This window comes from Vicugna pacos, chromosome 2, assembly GCF_048564905.1.
Source record: "Vicugna pacos chromosome 2, VicPac4, whole genome shotgun sequence".
Classification (NCBI taxonomy): Eukaryota; Metazoa; Chordata; class Mammalia; order Artiodactyla; family Camelidae; genus Vicugna; species Vicugna pacos.
In genome coordinates, this window is record NC_132988.1 from 93,488,841 (window position 1) to 93,514,162 (window position 25,322).

A 25,322-nucleotide genomic window follows, 5' to 3' on the forward strand; every position below is an offset into this window, starting at 1 on the left:
GATTTGACCTTTTTTTCTTTTCCTTTTTTAAATATTAATTTATTTACTTATTTGGGGGGAAGGAGGTAATTAGATTTACTTATTTATTTTAATGGAGGCAGTAGGGATTGAACCCAGGACCTCGCGTATGCTAGGCAGGCACACTACTCCTGAGCTGTACCCTCCCCCCAGATTTGACCTTTAAACTCACAAAAGCAAAGGAGAAGCCCCACAAGAAGTATTTCAAACCCTACCTTTTCAGCATTAAAGTCTGTGTCAGCATTTGCCGCAGCTCGTTAGGCCCTGCATCTTTTAAACTGTTGAGGAAGCGGTGGGAGCTAAGGTAGATGTTGTTTATTTTTCCACTCTGGGTCTGGCAGGTCAGCTCTCCATTATACAACAGCAAAGGTTTATGAGAGAAGGGAACTTTGGTGCCACCAGCCAAAATGACCTTGGATCCTGTATTATAAAACGGACATCTTAATGCTGAAAGCTAATACTCAGCACATGCATCAGAAAGAAATGTTTTAATTTCACTGCAATGGAAGTTTATTTCTCAACAAATGTACAAAAAAGCGATTAAGTACCTTGTATGGTGTCCTTGTGAAAGACGTAAGTGTACACCTTATCATCATCATAGGCAATAAACACACCTTTATCCATTGGCCAGTTTTCCCAAAGAACACCTTTTATGGTTGGTGAAAAATCTGGAATCTCATAGGTAGCATCATTAACCTACAAAATAAGGATTTACAGATTTGCCTTGAGTCTGTACTTGAATCATTATCATTTATTTGCCTTCGCAGGAAGGAGCCTGTTCGCAGCCTTAGCTGGCTAAGCTTACCACCCATATTGGTACCAGCTCAACAACACCCCAAGGTAAGCTTCTTTTCCCATCTCCATACCAGGCTTGAAAAAACTGTGGTTATATGGGAAATCATGGGTTTTATCTACGATTTGGCGACTCTTTAAGAAAAACTACAAGTCTGGACAGACAACTTTAGGTTAAGGAAAAATAATCGAAATTGCTCAAGATGATGGAAATTTAAACTATGAACACATTTGTGTTCAGACAATTTTCAATAATACTAGGTCCAGAAATGCTTCAACTAGAGAAGAAACAAATTAATTCATATATGATTTGAAATTTAAATAAATTTTATTTGGTGTGTTGTATTTCAAAGACTTCTCTACAATACATTCTAACAAACAAATAGTTACAGAAATATAAGCTATGAAAAAATCAATCCACATAGCCCTGTGACCTCAGGCAGATAGGCTTATATATATCCTGAATATGGAACTGAGAAACACCTGCCTCCTCCATAATCTATCTTCCTCTCAAAATAAGAATGAAATATAAAATTCCTACCAATCATAATAACTAATATTATGGAGCTGTGCTGTCCAATACAGTAGTAGTCACTATTCAATATCCACATGTGGCTACTGAGTACTATAATGTCCAAATTCTACTCTGAACTGAGATGTGGGTTACTGTGGGTTTACCACACACTGGATCTCAAGGAGTCAGTATTAAAAAAAAAGAGTGTAAAACATCACAATAATTTTTATGTTGATTACATACTGAAATGATAATATTGGGTTAAATTAAAAATATTAAAATTAATTTCACCTGTTTCTTTTTCCCTTTTTTAAAAAATGTGGCTAGTAGAAAATTTAAAATTACATATGGGATTCAAATCATCTTTCTATTGGATAGTGCTGCTTATCAGGTATTGTACTTACATCTAATTACACTCACTGTACTTATATTTACTTAACTTATTTTATAAATTGTACTTAATATAGAATTACTTTTAGATACATAAACTATATATATAATTTAATACACATTTAATTCTAATCTTTTACTCTGTAAGACAGATACTATAATTGTGCCCATTTTGCAGATGAAGACACAGAGGCACCCAGAAATCTGCCCAAAGTCACCCAGCTAGTATGTTGAAGAGTCAGAAGCCAGGCAGTCTGGCTCCACAGTTCATGCTTCTATCTGCTCTGTCATGCTGACTCTTAGTTTGTAAGGATGAGCACACCAATGCCAGAGGACTGATGGTAGAAATTTTTTTAAAAGGGTAACCATTTAAGCGCTCACTGTGTGGCAGGCGCTGTGAGAGCTTTATGTATATCACCCCATTTGATTTTTATACAACAACCTACAAAGTAGATACTGGAACTTGTATCCATTTTATAGATGGGGAAACGGGGAATCCAATCAAAGTGAGAGCCCTGGAGGAAGCCGGCGCAGGCTCACACCACTGATACCATCTGCTGCCTGTGTGACCTTGGACAAGTTACTTATCTTTTCTATGCCTTAGTTTCTCTGTAAAATGACGATGATGCAAGTATTTATCCCTGGGGCTGCTGTAAGGATTAAAAGAGATCCCTGATATATGGAATGCATACTCAGCACAGAAATATTAGTTGTTGTTATAACTAATCTTAAATTCAGGTTTGTCTGTCTGTGCATGCACTTAACTACTACACTCTACTGCCCGTTTGTGAACTTTCTACAATGTACCACAAGTCATCCTTCATGGGCGTACAGGGAGTGATGGGGTGGAAGGCTGTTTTATCAGGGCATGTGTAGGGAAAAAGGCATCTCTCCCAATTCTAATTTATAACAGGAGTCACTTCCTTACCATCCACATAGTGAGGGAAAAGAGGTTGAATAAATCTACGTATGGCGGGAAATTGTGAGTATATACAAGAATTTTAAAGAGGAATAGTCGTACTTTGAATTATTATATACTTTCACATGTGTACATCACAAAGCAGTGTTTGTCTCAAATTCTTTGAAGTTGAGGGGAAAAGTCAGCTGAAATAGTAGCACACTATGATGGGGTAGGTGTTAAAATCAAATAAAATGCACAGCACTCTGGTCCAGGGTCCAAGGGCCTTAGCACAGCCTCCTCTTGGGTTTGAGGCCATGGGGGAGGCTCTGAGCCACTAGCCCTCCTTTCCCTTCCCTGCCAAGCTGGCCTTACTCATAGGAAAGTCTAGATATTATTTAAAAGAGGGACTTACTCCTGTGGGCACCACACAGCCCTCAGATATCTCATCTAACAGCCTAAAATTTTAACTTACCAATGAGATCTTAGTTTGGAAAGAAGCACACACTCCACCCCATGCTGGGGTAGGGAGAGCCTGTGCTCTGGTGGAGTCATTCTTCTGTGTGGACTTTGTTTTTCCAGGGTTTTTCTTTTTAACTTAACTGAGTTGCAGGTTAAAGTTGGAAAAGAGATTAGGGATGAACAGCAACGAGTGAGAAAATTCTGGACCTCGAGGGCTTGTGGTGGCAAAGAGGTAAAGGGCTTTAACTAACCCCTGCTAAGTGCCAGATAACATGCTTGGAAAAATCAGCTTACTGAGATCTCATCCCAACCCCATGAGAGAGGAAATTCTAGCCTTTTGACAGAAATTATCAAGTAAAGGAGAACTGTAAAAGGAGAAGAAAAATGCATCAACCTGCAGTGAACCTACATAGGGAAGCAAGGCAGCCCAGCTTCCTTGTACCCTGTTAGAGAAAGGGAATCTTTATTTTTTTTTTCTCTGTGATTTATCATAACATTTTGTGTATATTTCCCTGTGCTATACAGTGTAATCTTGTTTATCTATTCTACAATTTTGAAATCCCAGTCTATCCCTTCCCACCCTCTACCCCCCTGGTAACCACAAGTCTGTATTCTCTGTCCATGAGTCTTTAGATTCCACATATGAGCGATCTCATATGGTATTTTTCTTTCTCTTTCTGGCTTACTTCACTTAGAATGACATTCTCTAGGAACATCCATGTTGCTGCAAATGGCATTATGTTGTCGGTTTTTATGGCTGAGTAGTATTCCATTGTATAAATATACCACATCTTCTTTATCCAGTCACCTGTTGATGGACATTTAGGTTGTTTCCATGTTTTGGCTATTGTAAATAGTGCTGCTATGAACATTGGGGTGCAGGTGTCATCCTGAAGTAGATTTCCTTCTGGGTACAAGCCCAGGAGTGGGATTCCTGGGTCATATGGTAAGTCTATTCCTAGTCTTTTGAGGAATCGCCACACTGTTTTCCATAGTGGCTGCACCAAACTGCATTCCCACCAGCAGTGTAGGAGGGTTCTGAGAAAGGGAATCTTTACAAGATTGAATTTCCTTATCAGGTAGAGGGAACTCAAGGTTATCTTTATATTTAAGTTATTTTTCCTCATTTGTTTTGTGACTGAGGAATGGGATGAGTAAGAACTAGCACATTAGGAATTTTGCGTAAATAATCCAGGAATTCCACTCCTGTGGAAAGTATTATATTTGTCAAAGAAAGAAAAGAAAAGAAAAGAAAAGAAGGAAGGAAAGGAAAAGAAAGGGAAAAATAGAAAAGAAAAGAAGGGAAGAGAAAAAAAGCCAGGAAGGAGAGGAAGAGAGGGAGAGAAACAGAAGGGAGGGAGAGAAACAGAAGGAAGGAAGTTGTATTATCTGGGAGAGTGTCTAGTGGGAGGAGAGCTGTCTTCACTGGATCATGTCTTCACTATGGTGAAGGACAGATGCCTGGGGATCAGCTATTAGGGATGGGTCCCGAGAGCAGCTGTAGGTAATGTGAGCTGTGACCAAGAACATACTAAATATCATCACCTGGATATCAAAAATAAATTAAAAAGTCCAAGTATAGTAAATGATGTAAAAACACAAATCCTTTTTCTAAATCTATATTTTTTTAAAAAGTTGAGGATATTTAAAAAGGAGAGTAACTAAGTCTAAAAATGGATTCATCTGTTTTTAATCACCTAATACAAAACACATTTATGTTCCAGATCTTTAATGGAAGAAGAAAATAATCTGAGGTGAGCAGAAACAACAGGGCACAGTCCCTGCCCTCTGAAGCTACTGCAGTTCTGGAGAGAAAACTCACGCACCTAGAGATATGCTGCAATACTGTGCAGTAAACAAGGTTAAAGTGGTGTAGAATATAACAACTATTCTTTCCATTAAAAAAAAAATCTCTCTGGGGCTGACACTAAAAATTACAAAATCATGGAAACAGTTTTCTTGATGTAAATTGCCAGAAAACAGATCACAAACATATCACGAACATGATAACAAAGTACTATAATCTTTGGCACTGTTTAAGAGAAAATAATTTTATATATAAAATATATTCAAAAAAGTTATTTTTAATATGTTGCATTTTTTTTAAACAAGCATTTGAAAACTTTTTTAGACTTACTGGACAGTAGACAAATCCATCACTTTTTTCATCAATGAAAACTAATCTGGTCCCATTTGGGTCAGGAAAAATCTTTTTCACACTGACAGGATGTCGATAATCATTAACAAATTGCCAGTCTTCAATGTAGAAATACTGAATGACACCAGTCTAAAAAAAAAAAAAAATACAGTCAGAGAAATAAAAGGTTGTCAAGAAAATACTGACTTTCAGCATTAATGTTAAACATACTTCCTAATTTGAAGAGAAAAAATTGTCATATTTTTGATCGAGGAAGAGTCTAAGAATAATATTTACTATATAAGCAAAGTAGAGACCCAAGAAAATAAGTAAAATGAGAACGTACATTCAACAGTCTATCAATTCTAATATTCTTAGTGATATTAAAGCTTAATTGATTTTTAGATTTTCTACTTGTAGGCAACACCCTTATTATTTAAGAGTGACTTTCAAATCATGTTATTTAAAAATTTTTTGCTATTAATTAATAATTTAGAAAATTAAGTTAAAATAAAAAACCAAACTCACCAGATACAATCAACTGTATTTCTATATATTAGCAACAAACTTGTAGACATCAAAATTTTAAAATATAGAATACCATTTTTAATCACTCAAAAAAATGAAATACTTAGGTGTAAATTTAACAAAGCATGCATAGGACTTATATGCTGAAAACTGAAGAACACTAATGAAAGAATCAAAGAGACTGAAATAAATGGAGAGGTATACTGTGTTCTTGGATAGGCATCATAGTAAACATGTTATTTCTCCCCGGCTGATATACAGGTTTAATACAATTTCAACAAAAATCTCAAAAAGATTTTTTTGTAGACACAGACAAGTATCTACAAAAAAAATTTATCCTAAAATTTATATATAATAGCAAAAGAACTAGAATAGCTAAAACAGTTTTTGGGGAAAAAAGAATAAAGTGGGAAAAATAGTCTATTAAATTTTTTAGACTTTTTTTATAGCTATAATAATCAAGATTTGTGCAGTACTGGTAGAGGGATAGACTCATAGGTCATTGGAATAGACTAGAAAAGCCAAATTATTTGTTATCAGGGATTAAGGATGGGGTAGGGGCAGGAGGGAAGTGGGTGTAGAAAAAAAGAGCATCAGGAAGGATCCTTGTGGTGACAGAACTGTTCTATATCTTGACTGTTAATGTCAATATCCTGCTTGTGGTACATAATGTAACAGCACCACTGGGGGAAACTAAGAAAAAGGTTCACAGGACCTCTCTGTATAGTTTCTCACAACTGATGTGAATCTACAATGATCTCTAAATAAAGAGTTTAATTAAGATAAAAACATGTGACAACATCTTGGGCTTCTATTCAGGCCAAGATGGAAAAACAGACTGGATTTAACTTTCCCACCCAAAATGACCAAAAACAACAGACAAAATACATGAAGAAAACAGTTTTCAAGACATTGGAATGAGGCAACAGAGGACAATGATCTCTGAGAGATGGAAACAAGCAAGGTAAATCCTATGATTGCTCCAACTTTGCCCTGAGAGGGTTTCCAAGTTATCGCTAAAGGAGAGAAAATGCAAGCGGAGCGTGATTCCCTGAATTGAGAATACAAAGCTGAGAATCTGGTGAAGGCAGAGGCGGCGATGGCTAGACTTTGCTGGGTACAGTACCAGAGAGGAGAAAGCTGCACTGAAAGAGAACCTGGGAGATCTCCAGAGGGTCTACCTTGAGTCTTCAGCAGAGTACTGATCACTGTATACATATGTGAGAACCGCTGATGCTGGGGAAAAGAACCACTCAAAAGAATTAGAGTGAGCAGTGACTGGCACTCATACAGGACTGGGAATGGTGACTGTTCCAAACAGCCAGATTGGAAAACTCGTAATTCACAGGATATTGGGTAGAGTTCTCAGGAAGATGTTGCCTCAAAAGTGGGAAATAATTAGCTGTAGGCTAAGCAGTGTTTCACATCTGCCTAACAAATCACAAAAGTAAGGCTCAAAAGCAAATTAACTGCATCCCAGAACAAAACTCAAGAGTATTTTTAGGAATACAAAAACATCCAGCATCCCACAAGGAAAAAGTACCATGTATGCGAAGACTCAGGAAAACATAACTCATATGGAGGAGAATAATTAATCAATCAAAACTGACCCAGAACTGACCCAGATATTAGAATCAGCAGACAAGGTAACTAAAAGTTATTATAACTGCACTGCATATGTTTAAAAGGTGAGTGAGACATGGAAGATATAAAAACAGACTCTAATATAGCTTCTGCAAGTGAACTACCATGTCTGAGATGAAAAATACAATGGAAGAAATTCTGGCAGATTAAACATGACAGAAAAAAAGGCTAGTGACTTTGATATACAGCAGCAGAAACTATCCAAAATGAAACTGAGAAAAAAGAATTGAAAAAATTTAAAGAGCATCAACTGTGGGATAATTTAAAGAGGTTTAATATGTGTGTAATTGGAATTTCTGAAACTGGAGGGCAAAATAGGGGAGAAAGAAACATTTGAAGAAATAATGGTTGAAAATGTTCCAAATTTGATTAAACTTATAAACCCTTGGATTTAAGAAGCTCAACAACCCCAAGCACAAGAAATATGAAGAAAACTACATCGTGACACATCACAATCAAATTGCTCCAAACCAGTGATAAAGATAAAACAGTAAAAGCAGCCAGAGGAAAAAGAGATTACACACAGAGGAACAAAGATAAGGAGGACAGATTTCTTGTTGGAAATAATGCAGGCAAGAAGACAGTGGAATGACATCTTCAAAGTACTGAAAGAAAAAACTGTCAGCCTAAACAACTTTGAAAAGGAAACACGAAAGTTAGAGGACTAACACTACCTGATTTTAAGACTTATTATAAAGCTACAGTAATCAAAACAGCATGATACTGATGTAAAGATAGACAAATGGATCAACAGAATCAACAGGAAGTCCAGAAAGAAACCCATGCATTTATGGACAACTGATTTTTGACAAAAGTATAAAGTCAATTCAATAGAGGAAGAACAGCCTTTTCAACAAATGGTGCTGTAACAACTGGATATCCATATATAAGAAAAAAAAAACCCATTTTGATCCATACTTCACAGCATAAACAAAAATTAACTCAAAATGGATCACAGACTTCAATGTAAAACATAAAACTTTAAAACTTCTAGATGAAAACATAGGAGAAAAACTTTGTGATCTTCAGTTGGGCCAAGATTTCTTAGAGATGACACTAAAAGCAAAATCTATAAAAAAAATTAACTGATACACTGGACTTGGTCCAAATTAAAAAAAAAATCTTCTCTTTGAAAGACACTGTTGAGGGAACGAAAAGACAACTTGCACGCTGGGAAGAAAATACTTGCAAAAATTATATACAATGAAAGACTTGAATCCAAAATATATAAAGAACACTCAAAACTCAGTAAGAAAACAATCCAATTAAGAATTGGTAAAAAAAAAAAATCTGAACAGACACTTCACCAAAGACATACAGATAGCAAATAAGCATATGAAAAGATGCTCTATATCATTAGCCCATTAGTGAGATGCAAATTAAAATCATAATGAGCTATCATTACACACTTACTAGAGTGGTTAAAATGTAAAATACTGATCACATCAAGTGTTAATAAGGACGTAGAGGAACTGGAGCACTCATCCACTGTTGATGGGAATGTAAAATGGTACAACAAATTTAGACAAGAGTTTGTCATTTTCTTAAAAAGCTAAACATATACATGCCATATGATGTAGCGTTCTACTTATCCAAGAGAAAAGAAAGCATACGTCCAAGTAAAGACTTCAACATGAATTTATTTGCAGCAGCTTTCTTTGTAAATATCCCAAACTGGAAACAACCCCAATGTCCATCTATAGGTTCATGGGTAAGCAAATTATAATATACACATACTGTGGAATACTACCCAACAAGAAAAAGGAATGTACTACTGACAAAATTACTATACTGAAGCCTCACAAAAGGAGTACATTCTATATGATTCCATTCACATAAACTCTAGAATATACAAACTCACTTATAGTGACAGAAAGCACTTAGTGGGGAGGAATAGGAAGGTGGAATCATAAAGGGGCATGAGAAAACCTTTGGGGGTGATGAAAATGTTCACTATTTTGATTGAATTGATGGTGTTTCACACGTGTATACATATGTCAAAAGTATCAAATTGGAGACTTTCAATAGTGCAGTTTATTGTGTATCAATTATACACCAACAAAGCTGCTGAAAAACACTGATATTTTCAGAATCACTCAAGAATAAGGTATATCATAAGAAAAAAAGGATTTTGTAACTATGTATGGTGATGAATGTTAACTAGACTTATTGTAGTTATCATTTTGTAATATATACAAATGCTGAATCATTATGGTGTACACCTGAAACTCATATAATGTTATATGTCCATTATATCTCAATTGAAAAAAAAAGAATGAGATCGAGATAAATGCTGCACTACTGGCAGAGTACTACACTTTGGATTCTTACTTCAAAATGCTGTGTAGCATAGTGGGAAGAGATTTTCCATCAGGAAATCTTGCTTGTTCCAGTCCACCTCTACTACAAACTTACTAACCTCTCAATCTGCAGTGTCCTCATCACTAAAACTTTCCTGTTTATTTTCATGAGATAAAATAAGTGAGATCAGGGCTCTATAAACCGTTGTGTGTCATACAAATGTGCTGTATTTACTAATTATTTACCATATCATTTACCACTTCACTTGATATATAAGACCTACTCTACTTACGTATATTAGCACAAAGATTGATCATTTTAGGTTAAACTTCAATTTTAAAAGTCTCTCTTATGGCAGTATGTTTTAAAACATGATTTTTTTTTTAAAATGTGAGAAAATGGAACCATTGAAACAGTGAATAACTGTTTTTCTAATGTGGAAAACAATGCCTTTTTTTTTTTTAACCAACTTCACTGCATTCTTTTAGCGACAAGGTAACAGGTATGATATGCTTTGAAAAATCTTTGAAAACTCTTTACAAATATAAGATGCTATTACTATGGCTATGGTTTATGTACATGTGGCTAATGCAATATTTAGAAGTATAGGGTATTGGTAGTTCAAAAGACTGAAGTGAAATCCTCAATATTTAATTAATTTTAATATTTATCAAATGCCTACTAGATATAGGCACTGGAGATCTAAAGCTGAATGAGGTGTCTTAACGTTTGTCATCAAAGGAAATCCTTAAAGCATCTAGATAAGGAAAATGAGGCTGGGAGGCATCAGGCAGCAACTAGCAAGTAAGAGAACTAATATTTGAGTCTAGATTTTCCAGACTCCAAAGTCTGCCCTTTTCACTGTGCCATCAAAATTGCTTATCATCATAAAAGCACTTGATATTAGCAAATCATGCTATGTGCTCTACGTAAGTATATAATGTTTATATTATAATTATATATAACATCTATATATTTGCATTATATACAGTATATATTCATATAAAATAAATATCTTATAGTACAAAGTAAAAATGAGAAATTCCCCCATGTTCCATATTAAAGAGGCCAATACGTACATCAGTACCGTAGATGAGGAAATCACCAGTTAAGGCATGACATAAAATCCGGCACTTGTCATCCACTGCTGGGAACAGCCGAGTCTCACGTTCTTCTTGAGCATCCAAGATTTCACTTTCTATCTAAAACATAAAGAATAACAGTGGCTCACAGATTTATCTGAATATACTTGGTCTGCAATATACAGGAGATAGGGGAGAGCCTTTTTCTTAAGGTCAACTAAACATTCAGACCCACCAGACTACCACACACCAGTTTACTCAGAAAGACATCAGGCAGGAAGCCCAGCTTGCCAGCAGGGCAGCATTAGACACCCTGTTAGTGGGAAGAGTCTTCACCGCAAGCTCTGCAAAGGTCTAGGAGCTAATCTCTTTGGATTCCCAGAAGCAAAGAGCCAAGAAGTAGATGTGGGAGATGCCCTGGTTGAGAAGCCCCATATTCCAGGGGCCAATATCTCCTGAACAACCAACAGCCATCTTTTCAAGGATTCCTACAAGTGACATGCCGAATACATGGACCAGGGCATTCCAGGAACCCAGACGTATGGCATTCCCATTAGTTTGTATAGTTTACTTCGAGTTCCTTCTAGATGCAGTTTACACGGTCATTTTTACCACAAGCAATGTTGTGAGTAGTACAGCTGATGCTCTGCCAGGTTTCTTGGGAACAGAACTAGAAAGTTTATTGAACATCTCATGCAGAAAGGTAAAGAGTTTATTAACCCTTTGTCCACTCCTGGCTTTCTAGCTAGTCTGTACACTGCTGCTTCTTGACCAAAGTTCTTGATAATAAGACATTAGACTGTTTGTGGTCATCACATATCTGAGCACCTCTGGGACATCAAAATTGTACTTACCAAATGTAACTGGACTTTGCCTTCAAAAAGTGCAGCCGCATAGTCAGAATGAAGGCAAACACTGGCTACTGTCCCCAGATATTCCACATCTTTCAATTTTTTAACAGCTGTAGCAGTTAAAGAAAATAAACAATGCATTGAAATGTAAATAGAATTATCTTATATAAAAAATTTACAAATAATTTTTAAATGTGCACCTTTGCAAGGATATTCTGAACCTAAAATGTTTACGTTAGCCAGTCTAAAGAAAATCTTGGTTGCCATATAAATTCGCCTCCAGGAATTCCATAATGGTTCACAAGAAACAAAGTAATATAAGATAAAATCACATGCAAAACAACCAAAAATTAAGCCGTAGTGATTATAAGCTTAATGGAATACTCTATCTGAGGATAATTCTGGCATTATTCCTAAGGGATACCTGATCTCCAGTAGGGAAAGGGGTGGGAAAAAGGAAGGAAGAAAAAGCAAGCTCCCTTTAGATGCTAATGGTCATTATTCAAAAAATAAAGTGGGGAGGGAATCAACATTTACTAAGTACCTACCAGACCAATGCCTGAGATAGTCATTGTGCAAAAGCACATCACACATTTCATTGCATTTAATTTTCTTCATGACCCCTTACAAGTAGAAGAATCCTCATTTTCCAGATAGGTAAACCAAGGCTCAGAGGGGTAAAGAGTTTGTCTACAGTCGCCCAGCTTAAAAGGGCAGAAGGAAACTTGAATCCAGGGTCCAATTCTAAAGATCACTACAAAGGTAAAGAATAAAACCTTTCCAAAAATTATGCAAAGTTTTTGGAAGATTCACAAAACAATTTAAGCTAAGAAAGAGATGTCTGAAGAAAAAAAGAGTGAAAGACTTGGTCTTAAAAGAAACTATCAGTGCTTCCCAAATAAAAACAGAAATTATATGCTAGATAAGAAAATAATTGGATTTAGACTTGCCGTTCTCTCCAAGGACATAAAACCAAGCCCGATTATTCATTCCCACAGCCAGGTGATAAAGTCCCACTGCAACAAAATTGGGTTCCACGTCGACAGAAACTGTGATCGGTAGCTCCTATGACAAAGAAAAATAACAATCGGAAATCAACTGCTGAAACGGTTTTGATTTTATTAACAAATAAAAATAATACCATTTTCATACTTCTTCAACAGGGTTGGCTACGGTGACTTCAAGGAGGGAGGTGAGATGTGCGATCCTGGTGCTGCAGGCATCCCCGAGGATGGGAAGCTTGGTCAGGAAAACATGGAGTGAGCCCCTCTGGGTAGACAGTGCCAGCAACTGGCCATCATCTGTCCAGGACAAGGTGCCCAATCCTGAAATAATTGACAAAATAAAGGGTTATTCAAAAACAGGTATGCTGTTGCAGGCAAACAAGCAATGTTTTCACTTAAGCTACCAGAAGTATAAAAATCTTCAAAATTTTAAAATAGCTTAGTCTTTATTTAGACTAGGACATTCACCATGGATTGGCTTATGAACATGAGCCCAGATTCATTCAACGCTGGCTCAAAGGGAAGGTATGTAAGAATTTAGATTTTACAACTGGAATTGAGATAAAATACTTCAGAAATCTTTGAATGAAAGTGGACTTACATGCTTCTAGTCAAGGAGTATGACTCAACGTAATTACTAAAATAAGGATGCTATATTAGGGAACTCCAATGATAGGTGTTAATTTTACTTCCTCCTACAATGAATGCAAACCATACAGTAACAAATACATTACTCTCTGTAATCAAAAGGATCAAATATCAATCTGCTTCAGAAAAATCAATACCTTTATTTTCATCATCCAGGTTGATTATAGCATACATGTCTTTCAATTCTGCCAAGTCATGAATTTTAATGCTGAAAAATAAAAACATATATACTTTAAATACAAGTGCTAAGTAAAACTGTTTATGTTCACGAATAGTTATAAGCTGTGGAACAGGTCGGTGTTCTCCGAAAAGGGATGCATGAGGATCTACTAGGTTAAGCTAAGAAAATATTAACATTTCTATATTTAATTATATTTTCTCTTTTAAATTTTTTGTTTCTTTTTCCTGAGGTGGCAGGGGTGAGGTGGGGGTGGTTGTGCCCAATTTAGTTCTTTGATCTACAGCTTAGAAACATTGCATTAATTATATTTTTTTCAGTCCTAAAATTTCCATTTGCTTCTTCTTTATAGGTTCTGTTTCTTTCCTGAGACTGACTCTCAATCTGTTTTGAGAATGCTAGCCCTTACCTCTTAGGAGCATTTTTATAACAGCAGCTATTTGTGTCATCTTGGCATTGCCATCTTTGAATTGCCTTTCTCCAAGCAAGTTAAAATTATCCTGATTCTTCATATGTCAAGTAATTTGGGGTTATATTCTGGACATTTTGAGTATCATGTTATTATGAGACTCTGTGTCTTATTTAAATCCAATGGAGAAGGTTAATTAATTAATTTATTTTTAAGCAGGCAATCAGCCCAGTTGGGTTCAGGCCACACATTTCAACCAGACTTCTGTGGGTTATGGTTTCAATGTCAGTTCCATTACCAAACTGTCTGCAGTGATTTTCAGATACGTCTTTGTATGGCCTGAGTAGCCAGTATAGGACCTGGGCTATGATCTGTCCCTTAGTTCAGTTCTCAAAGTCTTTGGTAGGTTTGAGGATATGAGACACATAACACAGCTCAGAGGTGAGCCTGAGAGTTCATAAATATATTTATAGGCTTGCTTTCCAGAGTTCCTCCTTCTCCAGGACTTCTCTGGTATATGGTTCCCTGGGGCTCCTTTATTTTGGTCTTCGAGCACAAAAGATGGGATTCTAGTTACTCTTCTCTTCCTTGTACTTTCTACAACTGCACCTGTATCTGTAGCCAAGCAGCAAGAGGACAGAGAGAAACATAAACAACAGGGGTGTCCCCACTTTTTCAGGACCACAGCTCCTCCAATTGGAGAGGAAGGTTACCCTTCATCAGAGTTTTAGGTGCCTGTGGGTCCTTGCTGCCACTGACATGGTGGAACTGTATGGTGGATGGGGCATGAGAGAATAAAGGAAAGAAAAAAAAAAAGAAAGAAAGAAAATTGAGGGATTCCTCCAGCTCCCAGCGTTAGGAGTTCCCTTTCCTGCAACTTGAGCCAGAACTAGAGGGCTTCGCTCAGAGCTCCCTCTGACTCTCTTCTGGTGCTTGCTTCCATGTTTCAGGCCGCCCTGAGTCCTGGCTGAGGGAGACCAGAAGACAAATGGGAAACTCACCACTGGGTCAGTGGTACTTCAAATTCTGGTCTTTTTCTCCAATCTGCCTGCTATTTATTTACTTTTCAGAGTCCTTAAGTAGCTGTGCCACAGATTCTGTTCAGGTTTTACAGCTGTATTCAGTGAGAGAGACAGGGCAGAGTGTGCTTGCTCCACGTCACCCAGAAGTGCTTATTTTAAAGATTAATTTTCAAGCATACTCCATTTTTGGTTTTGTATCTAGTACACATTTAGTATTTTGGGTTTTGCCCTGAGTGTGAAAGGCAGAGGTAAAAGCATCTTAGAAATTTTCAATTGCAAACATGTTCTAATAGTGCAAGTATGAATGACAGATTCATATTAGCCAATAACATCTTGCTGAGTCTCTTGAATATTCCTTATATAAGCTTTCCTGGGAATATATGAATATAACTTACCAGCTATCACCACACGTAGCAGCTTTGTTAAGGGTCTGCGATACTGCAATACTGGTTAGACTATCTTTATGGTCACGAGCCTGAAATATCTCTTGACCGATCTCTCGAACATGAGTGGAAATGACCACAAAAATTCCACGCGAAAAGCCAATCATGATATAGCCATCACCATACCTATAGCAAAGGGCAATAATACAGTAAAAAGGGAGATGAACTATCATTGGCAACACAGTAACTAAGCAAGTACCTTAAAACTAAGGAATGAGAACATAATTAATCAACGGCCTATTTGTCAGATAATAGGCTAGGTAGTTTCACACACTAGATCATAGACTGTAATCCAGAAAATGTTATATATAGAAGTTAAAATTAGACAAAAATTAAATATACTATAATTAGTATGGAAAAATGCAGGATATCTTTCAGTAATGAGCTTTTGTACATACCAGCTATAGCAGACAATGTTGCCATAGTGCTGCTGAAACTCCAGATCAATTGGGTTATCCGGTTCATTCAGATTAAAAAGAAACAGAGTTTTCTTGCCAACTACCACACTTATCTGCCAGGAAAGATTAAGAGATTTTGAAATGAATTACTCAGTACTTCATGAAAAGGCTAATGAGCAAATCCAAATAGCATAAACCTAATTTATAAAAACAATGAGCCAAATTTAGAAGTGTTAAATGTTATAATTAGTAGAGTAACAATGTGACTAACTCAAAACATTTGTAACACTTTACTAACATAGTCTGGGAAGGATTCTTGGCTTTACACATATCCGGTATACCTTTGGAAGTATGTTAAAATAGCTTGATGGAATAACTTTAAAAATTTCTCTATACTCTAATAAGACTACTGAGCAGTACAGGAATGTAAGTCTGACACAGTCCTATAGAAGCTGAATTCATATTAAGAGCACAGAGAGTCTTGTAAGGCCATCTAATTTTGATTTTGGGCCATCTGGGATTGCAGATCCACACTCGTGTGGATCATCTAGCTTGGCTTTTTATATCATCACTCCTTCCATCACCTGCAGGTCACTGGTCAATGTGGCTCAACTAGCATCCCTCTGTTACTCACAAATCAATACATAACTGTAATTCTCAGTTGACGGTGTAACTATGTTGGGGAGAGAAAAGAGTGCATTACTTATCTAGGCTCATTAAGGGTAATGGATATATATAAAAGGAGAAACACTTTGATATATTTCCTTGATTCTCAGATGCTGTCAATTTAATAATAACTTTTAAGAAATAAAGAAACATTACTTCATTAAACATATTCTTATTGATTGTGAAAATCATCTGGATTTCAGAAGGTTAAAATGTGGCAGGGAAAATGAATCTAAAACACTAAAAAAGTAAAAACTATAATTTCCAGAGCTCTGGTCACATCTCAGAGTGAAAATTTTAAAATCATACAGAAATGAATACTCTTGTTTATAAAGGTACCCCCAATGTTTCTGCTACCATAAGAATGAGATAAGCAACAATAATGTAACAGAAAGATGTCCTCATTGGCCGTGATATTAGGTAGCAGCAAAAACAAAACAAAACATTTAGGCCTGAGAAACCTACACTGGTTTAGTAAGTGACAGACTATATTTATCTATAATTTATTTATCGCTATAGATTCTGAACCATCCTAGAAAAGGAGACAGTATATCCTATAAAACTGCCAAAATAATTTGGGCATGGATCTGATTTAGAATTCCTACCGTGCTTTCAGCAGCAGAGGCTCGGTCATCAGTCTTCATCATGCAAAACTGCATGTCGCTAGGCTCTGACCTCACTGGTGTCTGCAGGGGTGAACATACTATATCATGATGAATAAACCCCACACTGAAATTCATTCTATTAATAAAACAGGTTTCATTTTTGTTATAGGACTAAAACCTGAAAATTCCACTGCTATAAACATCTAGAAACTCTGGATGATGAACACGCATCTTATTAAATGGCTAAGATAAGCTTGAAAGAAGGTAAGGAAAACTACCAGGGACCATAAGCAAAGATCAAACTGAAAAGCAAAGTGTGTGCAGAAACTGATGCTGTGTTTCTTTCCTGTGCTCCATGTTTGTAAATTTGCTGCTCCTATCTATGGAGACTAAGAGTGCTGAAGAAATTCCTGGTGATGTAGATATGGAAGAAGAAAAAGTGATGATTCAGATGAAGAAAAAGATTTCACTGAAAAAGTCCAGGACACAAATGACACAGATTGGCAGAAGACATTATCTCATGAAAAATAATCTGAATATCTGATGCAGATTTTCAAAGCAGCAGCACGTAAAGGGAGACAATAAGGAAGCCCATTTGACTCAGGCTGGGCATTGGGGCAGAAAAAAAACTGTTCTCAAATCAAAGACTTCCCCTTCTATCTTCATTATAGTCTGAGGTTCAGATTTATACTTTGAGTGGTCTGGAAACTCCCTGCAGTGTTTGGCAAAGACAAATATAAAGCCTCTCCCAAGGCTGCAAAAAACTTCCACAGATAAGCCCTGCTGAAGATGAGCTCACAATTCAAAATGAGAAAACTAACAAAGAAGCAATGCAACAAGAGCAAGAGTCAGCAGATCTAAAAAGAACAGAATTGTCAGAAAGAGATCATAAAATAAATATTTTAAAATGACTAAAAACATAAAAGGACTCATAAATATGAAAAAAGACAACACTTTCTTTAAAAGTCCAAGCAGATTTTCAAATGAACTTCAAAACACTTTCTACAAATAAAAATAGAGCCATTAAAATAAGAAGACTCAATGGGCTAGACAGAAGATTAGACAAATTTGAAAAATAAGTGAACTGATTTGAGGAAATTATACTGAAGGCTTCACAGAATGACAAAAAGAAACTATGAATAAAAAATTAAGAGATATAAAAAGGTCCAGCATACACCTAACACTTGCTTCAGAAAGACAGAATAGAAAGGTCAAGAGGTGAATTTCAAAGAGATAATGACTAAGAATTTTCCAGAACTGATGAAAGACAGTAATCTTCAGATTCAGGAAGAAAAACAAGTCCTCATCAGGATAAATAAAGATAGATCCACACAAATTACATTGCAGTGCTCTGCAGAATAGCCAAGTCAAAGCAATTCAGAGAAAATACCAAATGAACCAGTACTTATAATGTATGCTTTATTTACCATATCACAACTTATGTAGTATGTTAAATTCCAGAAGCAACTTCTTAGCGATTAAAAATGGGAAATAAATGACACAAATGAACTTATTTATAAGATAGAAATAGACTCACAGACATAGAAAACAAACTTGTGAATCACCAGGGAGGAAAGGGCAGGGGAGTGGGTGGAGGGATAAATTGGGAGTTTGGGATTTGCAGATACTGCTATATATAAAATAGATAAACAGCAAGGTCCTACTGTATAGCACAGGGAACTATATTCAATACCTTGTAATAGCCTATAATGAAAAAGAATATGAAAAGGAATATAAATACATAGGTATACCAGAATCACTATGCTATATATCAAATATTAACACAACATTGTAAACTGACTATACTTCAATAAAAAATATATAAAAATTAAAATGGGAAATAGTTATCTGGTATGTAAATAATGTCTGAACAATAAAGGCTTCCTGGGATGTTATATGGAAAAGTATTGTAAGGTCATATCTTGATTCAGTGAATTAAAAAAAATGCCAGTTATCTATTGATGAGGTCTGATATGGATACAAGAGGGGGGACCTGTTTCATTCTAATTCTAAATGGCACTGATATAGAGTGATCAAAATTACAACGTTTCTAGAAACTTTATTTTTTTATACAGTAATGCAAGATTAATCTTCCTCAAGAACCACTGTAATCATGCTATGGTCTGCTCAACATGATTGAATTATTTACTTCTCCCTAACTTTCAAAGGTTTCCAGATACAAGAATCATACTTTTGTTCAGTTTTATCTTCTATAAATTCTCAAAGCCCAAATCTTCAGTCAGTCCAGTCTTGAACAAGCCATGAACAAGCTGTAATAAGTTCTTCCTCTTATCTTTGTTCTGTTCTGCCTTGGAGTGAATGACAGTGATTGCTACATGTCTTATAATGTCCACTGAAACAAGCTTTAGCAAGGCACATGGCCACCCAGGCAGACTAAACTTGCAGGTTCCCTAGGTGGGGCCATATAACTAGGTTCGAGTCATACGGTATAAATGGAAATAATGACTGCATCTTCCAGGTCAGGTTGTTCACAAATTTCTTGCACTCCACTTCTCTTTTTCCCTTCCCTGGGGCTGACATGCAGATGTGGTACCCGTATGCTAGCTTTAACTATGCACATGAGGGCAAAATACCCTAGAAAACGGCAAAGCAATAAGACGAAAGGAATCTGGGGCCCTATACCACCTTGTGAAGCAGAGATACATAGATGACCTGCCTACTTCTCTGTTATATGAGAAAAAAGAAAGAGGAAAAAGCCACCCAAACTACCATATCCTGAGTCCTTATAATTTGGCGTCTGTTACAATAGTTTAGCCTACACTTGACTGATTTAGATCATCTTCTCTCTTACAGAGTTGTAATTCAACTTCCATTTCTCCCCTCTATCTCAAAAATGCTACAGGAGTTGTAAGCTATACCACAAAATGTGACGGTTAATCTTATAAGGTGATAGGTATTTTATCATGATTAGTTTGGGAAGCAATTTAACACATTAGTTAAAGGTATGGGCTTTAGAATCAAGCAGACCTGACTGAGTGCAGTTGTTAACATTTACATTGTAAATATATATGTATAAAATAGGAGTTATTTCATAAATATATTTGTCTGATTATAACCACAGAGCTGATAATCCATGCTAACACTAGATAATGGGAAATGTACAAAGGAGGATATTTGGATAAAGTATTCATATTAAAGAAAAATGTCCTAATACATAAGAAAAAATTTGATATTTAGTATATGAAGTAATTATATACATATCTCATATAGAGATTTTCAAATTTATAGCTCACTTTGATGGACAAACTATATTTCAGAGGAAAACGTGAACAGAGCAGACCAGAGAGATATTATTGTATTACCTGTCTTATCGTGTCACCTTCCTGATTACTAACTGTAATCATTTTATCTTCACCACCTAAAGCAAGCATATTTTCTGCATTCCAACATCCACATGTGATTCTCTTAGTATGTTTTCCTGAAAAAGAGATGATTTTTGTACAGACATACTGATTTCTCAAAAAAAAATTTTTTTTTAATCTGTGATGTCAATCTGAAAGTTTAGGTAATATACCATGGGAATTAAGCAGATACAGAATTTAAAATCTCATCAAAGCAGCGTCTAAGCAACCTTATTTAAAACGGTTTATTACCAAGTTGTAAATCAAGATAACAGTAAATAAAGGCAATCCTGTTTTCCAACTTTTTATGTGGCTATGAGCATAGGCTACAAATAAAAAGATGTTTCACCCCTTGACAAGTTTGTTTACCATATAACCAAACCCATTATGATAATGTCTTACGAGAAGTAAATCTTGAAGGGAGGGTATAGCTCAGTAGTAGGGTGCATGCTTAGCATGCATGAGGTCCTGAGTTCAATCCCCGGAACCTCCATTAAAAATGTAAGATAAAAAATAAGTGAATAAATAAAATGGGTTAAAAATGTTTTAAAAAAAGAGAAGTAAATCTCAAAGTACTGAGGTTATTTTTACTATATTCAGTTTCATACCGTGGTAGACCCTTGGAATATGCAGATTCAACATCATAGTTTTGACTATTCGCATATAATGAAAGGACACAGAAGGATTTATGATAATACTGAAGTACAAATATTAATTTAGTGAGACTTGTGTTAAAAATAGTCATTTAGCTAGTGAGGGATATGAGATAGCCACTAAGTATCAGGATGCTTTTTAACTGAACAATCTAGCCAGTGCAAAAACTACATTTTGGGGTGGAAATCACACACTTAACATTGCGGGCATTTGTCGAAGGTCCCGGGATAGATAAATACACAGGAGTCTTAAGGTTAGTTAAGCATACAGATTCTGGAAGCAGGCTGCCTATTTGAATAAGTGGTTCCACCACTTACTGCAAAACCTTGTGTAAGTTATTTAACCTTTCTATGGCTTAGTCACATTGTCCAAAAACTGGGAGTAATAGGAGGAGCTATCTCATAGGGCTGAGGAGCAAATGAGTTAAAGCACTTAGAAGGGCGCCAGGCCTACAGAAGTGCTACAGGTGTTAGCTATTTCAGCTGTGACTGAGACAGAGATCGTGTCTATTTTATCCTTTGCACCCCTTATAGAACCTAATACAGTATGTATACAGAAAGTAAGTTCTTAAACAAATAATCGTTAAGTGAGTAGACCCTGAGGCCAAAGTGTGCCTAGTATGTTAGTGGCTCAGCTAGGAGGCCGGTGTGGATGGAGGACAGGAAGTGAAGAAAGACGAGTAAGAGATGAAGTCAAGAGAGTTTGCAGGGCCAGGTCATGGAGGGTTTGGCTGGCCACTGTGAGGACTTTGACTTTGACCCTGGGTGAGATGGAGAGCCCTTGGAGAGTTCTGAGTAGAAGGCTCATTCTGGCTTCTGGGTGGAGAATATCCTACAGCAGGGCAAGAGTTGAAGCAGGGAGACCAGTTAAGAGATTGCAGAAGTTCAGGTGGAAGATGTCTGAACCCCACACCATGGTGGTAGCAGTAGAGGTGACGAGAACAGTCTTGATTCTGGAGGTATCTGAAGGTAGATTCTATAAGATTTTCTGGCAAATTAAGTATGGAAGGTATAAGAAAGATAAGAGTCAAGGATGACGATAAGGTTTGGCCTAAAGACCTAAAAGGATGGAATGTCATCAATGTTGAGAGGGGAAAGCTACGGGTCAAAAGGGTTTTGGTGAAAAATAAAAAGGAGGGTTGGTGATATTAAATTTGAAGTGTTTACTAGAAATCTCATTGGAGATATTGAGTAAGCAGTTGGATATATGAGTCCAGAGTTTGGAAGAGAGAAATACGGGACTATAGAGATAGTATTTCAGATCAGGAGACCAGAGCACAAAAGTGAGGGGACTATTCAGAGAAGAGCCTGGGATATAGGAGAGTTTGCTGACCATAGATTAAGGGGTTCAGGTGATACACTGGAGCTGGGTACCCAGAGTAATGGGCACTAGAATGGAAAAAGGAGTACACGAAGAGAGGTGAAAAGATGCCAAAGACAAACTTCTTTCTACACTCAAGAAAGAAAGAAGACAATCTCTCCTCTTCTTCTAGTGCTCAAAAGTCAGGTTGGCCTTAACATCAGGAATAAGAGTTAACACATTTTGTGTGCACACTTACAGTGTTCGGGGCACTTTACATGTATTGACTCATTTAATTAATATTAACTCATACTTAATATATGACGGTAACTGAATCATGTTATCGGGAGACTGGTAATATTAAATAAACTGTGGTCAGTGGAATTCATGCACATTAGAACCATGCAAAGTGAGAACTGCTTGTGTCTAGTTTAGTTCAAGGAAATAAATCAGCAAGATGAAACAAGGTAACAGATGTTTAGTTACTGTAAAAATTGCTCACTGATCATGCTATGGTACAGCTGCTTTCAAAAGTGGAATAGCTTGGTTTTGGGAAAGTAAACTATTTCAAAGGAAAAAAGGCAGAGCCACAAATCACAACAAACTCTAAAAGAGGCAGGCAGCTAAAGGACCTAAGATATATAATTAACCTGCATCTTTTCAGGTCCACTTTACATAGTTAATAAATAAGATTGAGATTAGAATTACTATTCATTTAAATACAAAAATCACATATAAAATCATGTGTATATGACAAATATTGACACATAATAATCAAGCTTTGACAAATTATTTTCTTATACCTCAAGTGTCAATTTCTGGGGCTTCAAAGTTAACTGGTAGGATATACCTGCAAATGAAGTGGGATACAGAAAACAGCTACTGAAGTCAAATAGACTAATTTATATGGTGAAAGCTCATTTTTGTAACAAAATTTTTTAGTTTAATTTTTCAAATGGATCAGTGACATATCTGTTTAGCTATAGAGCACTAAAGATATTCACATTAAAGATCTACATATATGTGGAAATTATTTGAAATGAAAAGTGTCTTTAACTGAAGGGCACTTTCTCTGTGTGGGCACTATTATCTCCAGCATTTAATTCTTTCATTAGCAGTAAATTACACTGGCCATCTGTATGTAAGTAAGCCCCCTGGTTTCACCATTCACCAGCATGATGTTACAGTAATTGAAAAGAATCAATACTGTCTCCTCCTGGGTATTTAGAGGGCAGATGCTAAGTGACCAGAGATTAGCGGCATCGAAGAGACTGAACCAAGAAGGTCAGAGAAGGAATAAACACAAATACCTCCAGTCATATACCCTGAGGCAACTATAAATCCTACCCAACACAGAGATTAAATTGGTGTTCGGAGAGAATGAGGGGTCAGAATTAGGAATCTGGATATACTTGGTCCAAGAAGTCACCAGATGTTTCAGTCCACCTCCCAATGTGTTGATATGCATATGAAGTATACCATGCCAGAGGTGCAATCTGGGTGAGAAAAGGGCAGATGGAAGGCATGCTATTAATGTGTTAGTGTCCAAAGGCACAGGCTCGCCTTAGGGCAACCTGTTCTACGTAGCCTGGGAAATTCTTAGTAGGGAGTGAGGAGGGATCTTCTAGTTTAGCTCGATGTATGGGGAATCTTAATTTTAAATTACAAAATTTCCCTTGCAATATCAGGAAAATCTGAGGTGGTAAAATTTACATTTACGTAAAGCATCGCAAATATTTAGCAATGTTTCCAGCCATCACCTACCAAGGACAGGAATCTTTCGAGATGTCTGACGATTATAAATAAGCAAATTTCCTTTAACAGTTCCAACAGCCAGGAAACTTCCAAATTTTGACCAAAGAAGGAAAGACATTTGATCCCTGTAACATTGAGATATAAATTACTAGACAGTTCACAATCATAACCCCTAAGTGGCCCTTTTAAAAAGTACTTTATGCATAATTTTAACATCTACTTAAAAGTGGAAGTACAATATCACAACTTAATGCTTTAGGACAAAGAGTAAGTGATAAAGACATTTTGAGACACTACAAAGTGATCTTTAATGTACTTAAAATACAAATGCATAATAAATATAAGCTTCAATTCAGTCATGATGAAATTTCATGAAATGACTCATGATGAGATAGTTATTAATTTGTCTGCTAATGATGATTGTAACTCTAAATGTGGTAAAAATCTTAATGGATGATAACATCTCATGCTTTAAAAAAAGTAGGGTCCAATAACATGATATATTAAATTGGAAAAATCATTGGGAATTCATGACCTGAAAAAGGATATACATTTTCCAGCTCTGTCATTATTAAAAGTAGCTCAGAAGGAGGTAGAAGCACATTTGCCTACCACCAGTTCTTAATGTGCATCCTAGGACTCACAAATTGAACTTTTATATAATTCTCTACTAAAGGGAATCAGAACTCCTTCGAGAGTAGCTCATTCCATATACTGAGGAAAGAAATAACAATGGATCTAAAAAAGTGGTCATGAAAGTGCAATCCTAGGACCAGCAACATCACCTGGGAGCTTTAGAAATGCCAGTTCGCAGTTTCCACCCCAGTCCTACTGCATGAGACACTGGGGGTGATGCCCAGTTGCCTGTGTTTTCATAAGCTCTCCAGGTGATTTGGATGCAGCTAAACTTTGAGAGCCACTGACAGATCGTGCAACTGCTTTCAGAAAGCAACCTGGCTTTCAAGAGTGTTGAGGGCAATAATAAAAGGACAAAAGAGTAAGCTTAAAGGGGCTTCCTCTGACTAAATTAGGGGATTTTGAGCATTAAGTATTACATATTCTATTGAAACAAATTGTTTTATGAAAGGCCGTAAAACCATAAAGATATCTGGAGGACAAAAATTCACTTAAAGCACACGAAAAGTTAATTGTAATAACAGGTGAGTGTAATAAAATGTTTAGTTAAAAAATTAACTTTAATTTAAAGTATTAACATACCAGGCTGCTAGGTTTAATTGACTACATGTTTATTATATCAAGTA

General features: G+C 36.3%; 1 protein-coding gene across 5 annotated transcripts in view; it reads right to left on the reverse strand.

Annotated features, from left to right (window-relative positions):
• Nucleotides 1–25,322, reverse strand: part of WDR19 (WD repeat domain 19) — a 73,700-nt gene that overhangs the window by 40,998 nt on the left and 7,380 nt on the right. For 3 of the 5 annotated variants that reach the window (XM_031687109.2, XM_072945050.1, XM_072945057.1), the window contains exons 5-18: nt 24,070–24,185; nt 20,314–20,429; nt 16,991–17,071; nt 16,369–16,392; nt 15,720–15,832; nt 15,274–15,447; nt 13,407–13,477; nt 12,770–12,942; nt 12,568–12,682; nt 11,621–11,727; nt 10,764–10,886; nt 5,212–5,361; nt 567–714; nt 234–438 (exon numbers count right to left, since the gene is read on the reverse strand). In XM_031687109.2, the coding sequence (XP_031542969.1) occupies nt 234–438; nt 567–714; nt 5,212–5,361; nt 10,764–10,886; nt 11,621–11,727; nt 12,568–12,682; nt 12,770–12,942; nt 13,407–13,477; nt 15,274–15,447; nt 15,720–15,832; nt 16,369–16,392; nt 16,991–17,071; nt 20,314–20,429; nt 24,070–24,185 (1,716 nt within the window). Of the gene's footprint in view, nt 1–233; nt 439–566; nt 715–5,211; nt 5,362–10,763; nt 10,887–11,620; nt 11,728–12,567; nt 12,683–12,769; nt 12,943–13,406; nt 13,478–15,273; nt 15,448–15,719; nt 15,833–16,368; nt 16,393–16,990; nt 17,072–20,313; nt 20,430–24,069; nt 24,186–25,322 lie in introns of those variants that run through there. The other 2 variants (XM_006209751.4, XM_031687132.2) reach the window with 2 other exon arrangements.